Raw genomic sequence first — 13,441 nt, forward strand, 5'->3', positions numbered from 1 at the left:
CTTTTACAACCGGGGGGCGGTGCTGGCTTCACTCTGGGCGGACAAAGTTCCTGTCAAATATTTTCTTTACATTCTAGTGGGGGACAAAGTTGGCACTGAATATACAACAGCCTCTACTCCCTGCATGTCAGGACATTTATGCTATAGTGGACACATTGTTGTTGACACTGTTGGTTGTCATTATTCGCGCTATCAGTCAGTAGTTGTAGTTCCCTGTGTGTCATCTTCCTGAAAACACCTGCATGGTTCAGGACTTCAGGTAACCACCCTTCGAATAGAGGGAAGTCCTTCCTTTGGGCGGTGATCTGATCGTTGTGGGGAGAAAAGGTAAGGTCGCTTGTTTTGATATTTTACCGTGACATTTTGGTACTGTAGATATTGCAAATTACACACAACAGCTACAGTAATTGCGCACAAAACGCACAGCAAAGCAAAGAGACCGTGTGGGTGTGCTTTGCTGTAAGAAGTGGTGCCACATTGAACCTCTAACAGCGGGTTGGTATGAGGGTTTGTTCCTGCTTCCAACTTCCAGAAGAACAATTATGAACCGTTCTTAAACTTCTTTTAAAAGCTAAGCAGCCGAAGGTTTTCACACGATTTTAATAGTTATGGAGACTTTCCGCCGCAGCCTGTAGTTATCATAAGAACATGTATCGGAGAACGTTACGTTTGTGTGTGTGCGTGTTACATACTGAATCGTGCGGGGAGGAAACGGGCCTTAACTAGGCTAGTATTACATTCGATTACAAAGCATCTAAAAGTTTAGTCATAATTTGCTCTAGCCTTTACTTTGTTAAACATCAGGGACGTTATGCCACGATGACCTACAAGCAGTGGTGGAAAAAGTACTTTTTTTTGTTTTACCTAAGTAAAAGTATCAATACTGCAATGTAGAAATACTCTGTTAGAAGTCCGGAATTCTAAATGTATTAGGTATTTGGTATCAAAATGTACTTAAAGTACCAAAAGTAGAAAGTACTCATCTTGCAGAATGTCCCGTTTCACAAGTTTTCACATGTATACAAATCTTTTGAAAATAGCAGATGTACAAGCTCACAACGCGTCGCATCGCGAAGCATTGAGAGCTTGTAGATCTGCTATTTTCAAATGGCCGAACTGTATATAGGATTGAAGTGTTCAATATATGTTTTGTTGTAATAATCCAAATCTACAAAGTAACTATTTCAAATAATTGTAGTAGAGTACAAAATTTGGCTTTGAGATGTAGTGGAGTAGAAGTAAAAGTACTGGAAATTGGAAATACTCCAGTAAAGTAAAAAATACCTCAATTGTACTTAAGTACAGTACTTGAGTAAATGTACTTAGTTACTTTACACCACTGCCTACAAGTATATACGACCTTAAGAAGAAAAGGGAATGGAGGATTAAAACACCTTGAAGGAGTTTGCCAGCCATGTCACTTTTTGGCCAGACGGTGACTCTACAGTCTACACACACAGTATTGGGGGCTTTCCAGCTCTGAATGGACCATGTGCTCTTTAAAGCACATTTCAGCTTTTCTCAATCAAAACAATGCGGCTGAGCCTGAACAGCAATATCCTGTGGAATTGGCTGGGCTGACCAAAAGGCATCCATACGCAGCCTATTGGCTATGTTTGGAAGTAATTGTAGGACCATGATTATTTTGGCATAACTAATACAATCACAATAAACATTTTTCATGGCAGCCAATTTGACATCAGTTGTAGGGTAATGTTATGTTACATGTACAGGACTCTTTCCAGTGAGCCAGTCAACATGACTGCTGGACCTTGAATGGAACACAACCTTGATTAGTATCATTGGTAACACCTGTACAGGATGTAACATCAGGCAACCCTACTATTTGTCAATATATGGCTGCCAAAATGTCTATTGGCTTTTACATTGTCAATATATTTGTATTTCTAGCCTATATGATTATTATACACAATGTATTGTGTTTAGTTTGGTACCGTAGATAAAAAAAATATATGCAGCTGTGAAATTGCAGGTTTTTGAAATGTTAAGACAGAAATAACAATGTAATGTAAATGTCTGACATGTTCCACCTTTTTAATGTGCATCTTCCAAGATAAAGTAGTTTATTATTAGGAACATGGACAAAACAAAAGACCAACAACACCCTGATTGCATAGTCTGCGCACCACCCAACTAATAATTTGTGGAAGTACCATTTGCTTTTATTTCAGTATTAAGTCTTTATTAACTTTACACAATTTTAGCTCACTCTTCTTTGCAAAAAAGTTCCTTGTTTAAATCGCAAGGGGATCTCCTGTGCCCATGATATGACAAATCTACAAGCTCACAACGTGTGGTATTGTGAGCTTGTAGATCAGCAAACAAAGAATGCCTATGGTGTGTGACATGCGCATACACGTTTGTGTGCACGAACGTGTATGCGCACGTCACACACCATAGGCATTTTCTTTTCTTTTTTGCAATTCTTTATTTAGGAAAAGTGTGTACATCCTACCACATAGTTTCACCTTAATACGGAACATTATACAAAATCCTTGGTAGAGGATGAACATCTTAAAAATACCATCCTTTTAGTTTTTTTGTTTTTAAACACGACACACAGTACAGAAAAGTAAAGAAAAAATGGCAAAAAAAACCTATACATTCTGAGACCAGGGAAGCACAATAGCGCACCTTAGTGAGGCTGAGGCAGGAGATATTCTACTTTTTTGAGTATGATACTATAAAAGAGATTATGGTAAAGAGACCTATTGGCTTTCCACTAACCCTATCACTGTTATCATATAATGAAAGAAAGACAATCACATCATATAAAAGGCAAAGACGAGAGAAAGATGAGACAACCACAATCCAAAAGACCTTTATATTATACCATAGGCATTTTCATCAGGGTACAATTATTAGCTTACAATTATTAGTACACCTAGAGACCTAGAGCACCTTTGAACACCAAGTTACTAATGAGTGGGAAAGAAGTGAACATGATAAACGTCTCTATGTAAGCATGGAAACAAGTTATTACTACTATTACTACTATTATTGTATTATAACAAAAACCAGGACAATTTGGTAGTGAATGTTGAAAACCATACAGGATCAAAGATAAGTTACGCAAATCCAAAAGATCTCTTTACGGCACGAACCTGCCTTTCCCACCGCCAAGTTACTACGATCTGGTGAGAAAGCGCAGGTCGCCTTTACGGCAGGTGCTGGCCCCAAAGTAAACTGAGATCAGAGAGATAGAAGTTAGTTGCCACTTGCCACACACTGTAGCTCCCTTAGCACAATTGTATTAGTTGACAAACCCATGCTCTTCTTCAGACCATCTAACATAGTCATGGGCTTGAAACGTAACTCTGGCCCCTTTCCAATCAAAATAACTTGGTTCTAGAACTGGTTCCGTTCTAGATTCTTGGAACCATGGTGCTTTCACGGATTCTGCCGTGAACCGGCTTGCGATTCCACCAGTTTTAAGCAGAACCATTGTACTTTAGAATGAATGGTTAGATAGCCCGCCTGGGGAACAGAAGTCCCCAGTTGCCCCAGGTTCGATTCCAGACTATCTGGCTATCTGCCAGCTATGTGTCGAATATAACCTTTGAAGTGTCCATTTCATGGGGGAAATTCAATTGTCAATGGCAGTTACAGTTTCCCCTTTCTTCTGCATCTTCCAACCTGTATAATAGTGACACGCCCACTTTGGTTCCCAGTTCAGGGCTAGAAAAACCCTGTATTTTTTGGTTCCAGACAGTTCTGAAGCAATTTTGAGGGTTCTAAACCGACTCATTTTCAGTGGAAAAAATCTGAACTGGTTAAAAATTAACTGGGGATTTTTTTTTTAACTGTTTCAACCCCGGTGGAAAAGGGGCCTCTGTGTTTGTTAATTAAGAATGTTGTAAACCATGAAATTTCCTGGACAACCGTGACAATCATGGACAAATGGGGACATCTGGTCAGAACGGTGGAGAGAGGCGTAGGGAGAAAATATCAGCATTATTTTGATATTGGTTTGATACCAATATTGTATTTAAGTAAATATCGGCAGATACTGGTATGATGAACAGTATAGTGTTTTGCATCCCTACAGACGTTGATTTTCCTTTTGTCTTGGTCGACATGTGTACTTTGGGTCATGTTAGAATAACAAAGCAAGGGTTTTGTGACATATCAGGACTGGCCTTGACCAGCCCACTTCTGACATGGAAAAAAAGTGCCTCACCTAAACATTGTTTTCGCCCCTTGTGCTCATCACATTACATTTCAGCATCAATTGATTCATTAACAGGTTAACATACTCTCCAATCAATTTTGCGCTCACTGCCTCAAACAGTTAGTCACAAGTTTCCTATCAAATCAAGTTGACACAAAGTAGCCTAAACCCAAAGCTAGTGATGATCATTGATTACTTGCTATTAGACTAGCTATATCAGGGCTGCCTACGAATGGCTGGGTCCCTGAAAAGATCCAGTGAATGGGTCCTCCATACATCTGCTTATATATTAATACATCATACTCTCTCTCCTGCATAAACACATATTTCTAAATGTTGTAACATTAGCCTCCTGGCTTGGAGCAGCTTTCTGAGATGAATGAAAAAAGTTTGTCATTACATTTTTATTTGAGCCTAAAGCCCTTGCCAAGTGCCAACTTCTCTTTTTCTTCTCCTTTCTTTCATGGCATCGCGATTGATGTACAGGTCCTCCTGGCAAGGAAATCCTCTACAACATTATATAATAGTTTTTAGATCATTTCTCTGACACCGTGCTGTTACACCATATTTGGTGACCCATCAGATTCTGTGACCTGCCCTCACAGGGATCTTGCCCAGCTGGCTTTGCATCAAACATATAACCGTAACACATTTTCTCACATAGTCATGGGGTGACTGAATGTATCTTTTAGCATAATTCAGATGGCTAGGATGAGGGTATCTGTCATGCCACCCTACCCCATAGCCTAGACGTGCAGAATCAGGAAAGTGCTGCAGAACACAACATGGCAGCCTGCCAGCCTCCATCCATTGAGTTCTACCAGCAACTGCCAGAAATTCTTGTAGATAAGTTCTTGTAGACTGGTTCCCAAAAAAATTCAGCCCGAGACCCAAAAGAGAAATTTTGGTGTCTTCCCAATGAATAAACCACTTAAGCCCAGCCCTGTTTCAAATTTAGCAGAAATGGAAGATCTACAAGCATCACACGATACCGACGAAGTATAAGAAATGTGTCTGCTTAATCAGACTAATCGATTTAGCCAATTCAGCAATTCAAACATTTTCATGTCGATTCATTGATAATATCAATATACAGTACAAAAGATAAAGAAATGTGCAAAATACACTTTTTAAAAAATCACTTTTCTTTTTCTTTTCTTTTCTTTTTTATCCCGCGGGGGAACTCCAGTTTTTCGGCTTCACCCAGCTGAGTGCTGCCCACGAGGAGCGTGGAGACTCTAGAGTGCTATTCAAAGGCACATCAGAATCAAAATATTTTGTATTGCCATGTACAAAATACACATACTGTACAAGGAATTTGTCTTGGTAAGGTTGGTGGATTACATTGAATGATACAAATAGAATATATAATCTTACAGGGGTGGGCAACTTTGATAATGGAGAGGGCCACTAAATTTCCACTCTCACTAGGGGGCCACATTGTGTCTCTCACCAGTAATATACTATAAACCCCATCAGTCAAATATAATAGCCTATAATAGTCACAAATGTAATAATAAACATATTATTACAATTATTATTTAGTGTTAACATTTTTATTTAATGTCAAATGCATTTAGTAATACTTGGACCGTAGTAAAGTAAAACTGGTCATGTAAACTGGCATGTTTGGAATTGGAACAGCTGAAAGCAATAATATATCACATTTCAGTATTCGGATATTGACCCGTGGGCCACATTATGTAAGATCTATACGATGGCAATATACAAACAATGTACACAAAATTATAGAGAGACTGAAATACAGTTGATGTCATTGAAATAAGTATACTCTGAAGATACTGTATGATCAGTTTCTTGGTTCAGTTTGGAGAACAGGGTTAAAAGCCTGCTCGACCAACAGGTTCCTATTTTGTTTGAACAGCATTTCTTGTGTTTTTGTTTGTCAGTCGGTAGTCATTCATCGCTTGTGTAATGTCGGATATCTTCCTTCAAGAATGGATTCTCACTGTTGTTAGTTATAGGACTCTGCACTGTCGACGTACTGTTGAGAACACAGATAACCAAAGTTGTCTACTGGCAAGAGAACATAGATGATCAAAGTTGTCATAGAGGGAGTATAAATATGTTATTCAGTAGAGTTCAGGATGTAAAGACGGATGTGATTTAGCTTAGGGACTGAAGATGAGGAACGATTCCTCATCTTTTCCATTGACCGTATAGTATAGCATATCGTCCATAGCATGTAGTCCAATGGATACATTGTACCGGTAGTTAATAATTTAGTCCCAAGCTCTTGTTAATACTTTTCATTGGTTGAATATTTATCAAACCTACAGACATACTTAACCACTTTAAACCTGGAGACCCTATATTTCAAAATCTTTTTCAAGCAGATCTACAAGCTCACAATGCATCAATGAATTGTGAGCTTGTAGATTAGCCATTTTCACTGCTTCTGCGTGATACTGTCATATGACAAAGTATAAATAGGGCATTCATTTATGAAAAAATAAAAAACATAGTATATACTATGTTTGTTTATGTCAAGATTTGGTACCTTGACCTGAGGCCAATTTCACTGCTTTATCAAGCTTGAGGAACCGAATATAACATAGCGCCACTTCTCCATTGAACTTCAATGGGCGCGGCTGCCATGTTCTTTTTTTGTCCCCCTATTACTTTGAATGGTGTGCTCGTTCTTGATAGACACAATATTTTAATAGTGGCTTGACTTATTGGCTGATGGTGCATTTGGGTCCCATGCAATATTGATTATTGATCCAAATGTATATTTGTCATACCATGACATTTTGTATTTATTTTTTATATTGTGTGCGTACATACATAACATTATATCATATTTTAACTTTGAACATCCTCTGTAATACTGTCATAGTCAAGTTCTGTGTCACTTCATTCTTTCTGAGTGTGTCATTCATTTGAATGAAACTGTCTCTCCGGTTCTCATCTTTCATGTTAGGACTTGTCTTCCACCATACTTGTTGTTCATACTTTGTCCCAACTGCTCTCTGGGAAATCCATGAAGCAATTATACGTTTCCTAACATTTATTCAGCCACCCATGCCAAACAAGATTTTCAGAATGCCTTTAAAATCTTCAGTCTTTCAGTTTCATGTGCTGCACAGGAGCGTCATTGCACACGTCCAGACTATTGCGAATCAGATTCACAATTTAAACCCCTCAGAGTTCCCTTGTTCTCTTGGAATTCTTCACCGCACCAGTCCATAACTGCTTCTCCAAGCAGATTTTCATTACACTCAGTGTATCGTACCTGCCCATCCATCTGTCTCTCACAGGGATAACTATTGACAGTTTTAATTCGATTTGGATCAAATTCATCGAAATGGTGGTTGTGATTTGTTTTCAGTTGTAAGGGGAGGGCCATAGCCTGGAGACACTAACGCAAATCGTCGCCAAAAACGTCTACCAGTCAACTACAACATTAACAATATAAATACTATAATAAAGATAGGTGTGACATTTCTCTGAGTGTATTTCTAGTTGCACTCTAGCACTATTATAGCACTTCGCCACCTTGTGCACAAATTCAAGTACTACAATGAATTTGGGACATTGATGGCAAGGCAAGGCTGTTTTATTTGTATAGCACATTTCAACAACAAGGCAATTCAATGTGCTTTACACAGAACATCAAGCAAAGGAAACACAATTATAAAATGACATTAGGATGCATAAAACAAAATAAGTAAAAATGAATAGATGCAGTACAGTGCAGAAAAGAAAAATAACTTAATCAAAGGCAGCGGCAAACAGAAAGGTCTTTAGTTGTTTTTTAAAAGAAATAAGAGTGGCAGCAGACCTGCAGTTTTCTGGGAGTTTGTTCCAGAAAATGTGCCTTTTTTTGTAGCATTGACCACTTTGAAGGCCCATGCACCCAGAGTCTGTCAGTCCGATGCCATGTTTTATTGGTCATTCAGTTTTTAACGCGTCTGAAAAAAAATGCAGGAATCAAACTGGGTTAGATTACGCGCCATCACAGCCCCTCTTCGGATGGCAATTTCAGAGTAGGTGAGCAAGACATCATAGAAAAGTGTTTGTTTTAAATGTTTGTCATTTAAAAACGGATGCTCCTGTGTGTGGCATCCCTATTTTTAGATTGTCTATATACAATATGCAAAAGAAGAAAATTTTCAAAAATGTTAGACTTTATTTTTTTAACTTTACATCGTACAACATCATGGTCATACGACAAAGTATATAGGGCTTAAGTGCTTAATGTCAAGTTGACTTCTCTTGGGTCTCACACGTATTCTGTGCATTTTCCATTGTTTTCCTCAGGTTTTGTCCTGCAGGGATGTGTTCCAGCCGGGGTCTATGTGGGGACAGTGAGCGTGCCTCCAGATCCTCCAACTCTGGCAATTCAGGGTCCCATTATGCCCTGTGCGCCTTAGGGGTTGGTCTCATTGCCCTGGGCATTGTCATGATCGTGTGGACTGTGGTACCCTTGGCTATTGAGGCTTCAGAGGCCACCACACCTTCGCCGGGCAACTTTACGACAGTGCCAGGGGATGATGGGGATGATGAGAGCAAACTAGATGGCAAAAGCACCTCATCTGTGGCCCTGGTGCTTGTTGGAGCAGGGGTCGCCATGCTGCTCCTGTCCATTTGCCTCGGGGTGAGAAATAAGCGACGACAAAGTGACAGAAGCAGCCAGCAAACGGCAGCAGCAGCTGCAGCGAGAGCCCCCCTTACGGATGGGACTGGGGATCAGGAAGAGACGTGAGTGGTGATTTATACCATAGACATAAACTATTATATTATCTATAATAATATCTATATAAGTACGATGAGTTATTTTGTATGAGACCCCAAATGTTTTATTTAACCAAGTATCCTGTATCATAACATAACTACTTGTCTGGCATTTGTAATAAACCAAACTTAAAATGTTGTGAGTTTTGACTCGAGGATTTTAATTATAATTTATTATAATTTAATTATCTCCTGCTTCAGTAGTCATACAGTACATGCAATGGGAGACGCAGCGCGCCCCAACCAATAGGGCAGCCGAGTTGACGCATTGCTCCAATGAGCAGCCAATGCGGTCTCTACTGTACGTGTATATATAGCTATGATTTATACAAGCTCCTGAGCTTCTACTGTTGTGCTACTGTCACGTTCTGACACACATGACTTACAGTTGATGGTTGTGAAGCTGGTTGTTTTTTCAGACTCCTTACTTTCTGGGTCTTGTCTCGTGTGTCCTATTTCAGGCAGGAGAATCGTGCTCCTGCATACGGCGTACCCAGCTACGAGGAGGCCGTCGGCAGTGGTCAGTACCCGGTCAGCGAAAGCAACCTCCGGCATAGCACCTCCCAGCTGCCATCCTATGAGGACATCATCGCCGCCGTGGAAAACGAGGGGGCAGAACCCAGGAACAACCCTGCTGGCGATACCCCTCCTGTGGAACCAGCAACCAGCCCAACCAGCCCGGCTGCTGGTGAAGCCCTAAACGGTGCTTCTCCAGCTGCTGCCAACGCCAACCCCAACCTGCCCACTCGCAGCAGCAGCCGAGCCAGCAGGATACTTCGTCCCCTCCGGATACGGAGGATCAAGTCAGACAAACTGCACCTGAAAGACTTCCGGCTCCACATCCGCAGTCCAACCCAAAATCCAGTGACGATCGAACCCATCACTCCGCCACCGCAGTACGACGATAAGATGCCAGAGTTAGGATAGCGCCCCTTATAGCCTAGAGTAGAGATCTGCTTTTGATCAACAGCACTATATCTGGATCAGAGGGACAAATGACAACATATCTGAAGAGCTGTTTTCAAAAATAATGACTTGAATTGCTGCAATGTGTGTGAGGTCAGGCTGGGAATGGCTTCATTACCAACTGACACCGCAAATATAGTATATTACAGTGGTTCTCAAACTTTTTAATTCCAAGGACCCCCATAGAACCCCTATTTCCCAGCTACAGCCTTTCTTGCTATTTGTGGAAGCATAGACGGTGCCGTATTTATTCAGTTTAGTTGCTGCATTATACATAGTTTATCACTGTCAGTGTGAATATCAGTGTGAATGTGATTAGTTGTCACACCTGTCATGATATGTTTTACTTCTGGGAAAAGTAGATGCCAAATACCTGGGGAAATTTTTAAATGGTACAGGCATTGTAATAATTACATGTTAAAGGGAGGAGTTCTGTTTCGTGAAAAGAAACATACTGAGGGCATACTTATGCATTCTTAAAGTAATTGTTGGTTTGTTTATAAATGTCTGTCTGTTCATTATATGCTTTTGTTTTACATGTCTAATTTAGTGTTATGTGAATTGTCCTAAAAGGGAAATATGGAACATTTTGCCTACATGTACCTAAATATTAGCTATAAAATCCTTAAGCCCAGGGTAAATCATGTTACTTATTCTGTCATTCAAATTACATTAATGTTTCTAAACAGAGTCCACCCTTACAAGCGCATGCCAAAGACTTTTTGCCAAAGCCTTTTGTGTATGCCATAATTAATATTTGTATAATCTGTTTAATAGATGTGTTTTTCTACAGCATTTGTTAGGATCATGTTAAGGCTAGATTTTAGTTGCAAAATCAGGGGAAAATCAGTCAATTTTTTTATTCCTGTGGCTATTTTTAGTAACTTATAATGGGCATAGGTTCTAAGGACAAATACCGCTACTGTTTTTATCACCTCTCTAGCTTACTAACTTGATTTTAATGCAATAAAAGTTATTGTTCAGTTTTCACTTATTGTTTATAATTCATTTTAAATTATACCAGCATATTTATTTTGTAATATTTTCTTTTCAAGATAAGATAAGATAATAAACTATTATTAATATTGATCCCCGGAGGGACATTCAGGTGTATGGCAGCAACAGCCAAGACTGTAGTATATAAGGTAATTGTAGGCTTTTCAAGGTCTCAGAGGAAAATTGTATACGTTTAAAGGTATGATTTATCTAATCTATCATCTTGCACCTTATCAACTTTATTACCATATTCATCACTGTAAGTACTTCCCTTCATCCACCTCTTTATTAGTATACTTATTTGTGGATATTTGGCGCCTCCGAGTGGTGCATAATAGTAAGCCCAATGTGAAATGTCCATAGAGTTATTTCTTTTATATTGTGTATTTCCACAGAACTTTGAAAATTAATCAAGGCCTAGTATAGAATAGGAAATGGGGAAACCCTATCTATTTATAACGTAAATATGGCCGTGGAGTCGTGGACATAGCTCACTCGCATTATATTAGTGTTCCATTACCACCGTATATATGAAGTTCATATTTATCAATTTATTATTGTCTATTATAGTCTATAATTTCAATTAAAGAAAAAACAAGTCAACCCTTGGTTCAGCTTTTCGAAGGGATCAGAAAATATCTTTCTCGAATTTTTTCTTTTCTTTTTTTTATGCTGCTTTTGCAGCTGCCATGTAGCAGAGGGGGATGGTTAGTGAAGGGAACAGCCAGCCCGGGGAGTCAGTCACATTCCTGGCCGGGATTCAATGACTGAGCCAGACACAAACAAACAGAGAGAGAGAGAGAGACTGAGTGAGAGAGATAGAGCGAGAGAGACGGAGTGAGAGAGAGAGAGAGAGAGAGAGAGAGACGGGGGGTTGAGGGAGGGAGAGAGAGAGAGAGAGATTCACACATTGGGCTTTGAGCGAGGGAGGGAGACAGACAGTGAGAGTACGCCAGACTGAGCAACATATTTCGGGCTCACATTAGACTGCAGTGGAGGACATTAGAACCACAGTGGAGGACATTTAGAAAAACAGTGGAGGACATTAGAACCCCAGAAGATTGGATGTAAACAGCTTATTACTACTTGTGTGTGAGTTGTGGACTTTAATCGCGTCTGGTCTACCAGAGGAGTCTGTACGAACGTTACGGGAGTGTTCATTTTTCTGAATGGACACCTTGGGAATCTACTCGAGTGACATGGAAATGCGCTTCGCTGGACGCATCGAGGGTTGTGGCGGATATTGAAGGCAACTTTGTTTGGTTTTTGGGGGTGGGGGGATTCAGGCTAAAATTCATCTCGAATAAGTTTGAACTCGACTTCTACCATCGGTAAAAACATGGAGGCGACGAGCTTCCAGCCCCATCCCGGACTTCAGCAAACTCTGAAGCAGTTCCATCTGAGCTCCATGCGCTCCCTCGGCGGCCCGGCGGCGTTCTCCGCCCGCTGGCACCAGGACGTCCTCTTCAGCAAGGACGGCAAGACGGGCGAGCTGATGCTCAACCTGCCCGGCGGACCGCCGTCGACCCCCCAGGCGGCCCCCACGCCGCCGGTCATCATGTCCGGGCCGCTCTTCATCCCGTCCGACCGCTCCACGGAGCGCTGCGAGACGGTGCTGGAGCGGGAGCCCGTCTCCTGCTTCGTGGTCGGTGGCGAGAAGCGCCTCTGTCTGCCGCAGATCCTCAACAGCGTCCTGCGGGACTTCTCCCTCCAGCAGATCAACTCGGTGTGCGACGACCTGCACATCTACTGCTCCCGGTGCACCGCGGACCAGCTGGAGATCCTCAAAGTGGTGGGCATCCTGCCCTTCTCGGCGCCCTCCTGCGGGCTGATCACCCAGACGGACGCCGAGCGCCTGTGCAACGCTCTCATCTACGGTGGTTCCTACCCGCCCCGCTGCAACAAGGAGCTGTCCGGCTGTCTGGAGCTGGAGAGGACGGAGAAGAGCTTCAAGGTGTACCACGAGTGTTTCGGCAAGTGTAAAGGTTTGTTTGTCCCGGAGTTGTACGCCGGCCCCAGCGCGCCGTGCATCCAGTGCATGGACTGTAGGCTGATGTACCCGCCGCACAAGTTTGTGGTCCACAGTCACAAGAGACTGGAGAACCGGACGGTCCACTGGGGGTTCGACTCTGCCAACTGGCGGGCCTATGTGCTTCTGGATCCGGACTACACTGGGAAGGATGAAAAGGGTCATCTGGAGCAGGCCCTGAAAGAAATAAAAGGGAAATTCGATCTGACCCACAAGCACTCCAGTAAATCATGCAGGGTAAGTCTGCTCGCCCATGGGCTTTTATTTATGTAACTATTCCCTCTCTTAGTCATTTTCGTGGGTGGATACCAGGGGCCTACAGCATTTAGTTTTCTTTGCTTGCTTTGACAGACATGAAATGTCTGCTGAAACTGTATTTCTGTTTGACCGAGTGGAAATTCCAAGAGCACCACAGGCCCAGTGAATCCATGATAATTTTTCACTGCATTCATTGGCTACTATTCATAGTAGGCTACTTTATAGAAGGCCCTGCACCTGGT

At 41.5% G+C, this 13,441-nt stretch overlaps 2 protein-coding genes across 3 annotated transcripts in view; both read left to right on the forward strand.

Moving 5' to 3' along the window:
• The first annotated feature begins 16 nt into the window (after positions 1-16).
• tmem51b (transmembrane protein 51b) lies at positions 17-10,906 on the forward strand. The gene is made up of 3 exons (XM_080423378.1): positions 17-327; positions 8,477-8,917; positions 9,412-10,906. The coding sequence occupies exons 2-3, from the start codon at positions 8,493-8,495 to the stop codon at positions 9,875-9,877; spliced, it is 891 nt and encodes a 296-aa protein (XP_080279504.1). The 5' UTR covers positions 17-327; positions 8,477-8,492; the 3' UTR covers positions 9,878-10,906.
• Positions 10,907-11,839: 933 nt separating this feature from the next.
• Positions 11,840-13,441, forward strand: part of skib (v-ski avian sarcoma viral oncogene homolog b) — a 47,012-nt gene continuing 45,410 nt past the window's right edge. For both annotated transcript variants that reach the window (XM_080423781.1, XM_080423782.1), the window contains exon 1: positions 11,840-13,178. In XM_080423781.1, the coding sequence (XP_080279907.1) occupies positions 12,252-13,178 (927 nt within the window). In that variant the 5' untranslated portion in view covers positions 11,840-12,251. The remainder of the gene's footprint in view (positions 13,179-13,441) is intronic.

Source organism: Gymnoscopelus braueri (assembly GCF_963280865.1).
Source record: "Gymnoscopelus braueri genome assembly, chromosome: 3".
Classification (NCBI taxonomy): Eukaryota; Metazoa; Chordata; class Actinopteri; order Myctophiformes; family Myctophidae; genus Gymnoscopelus; species Gymnoscopelus braueri.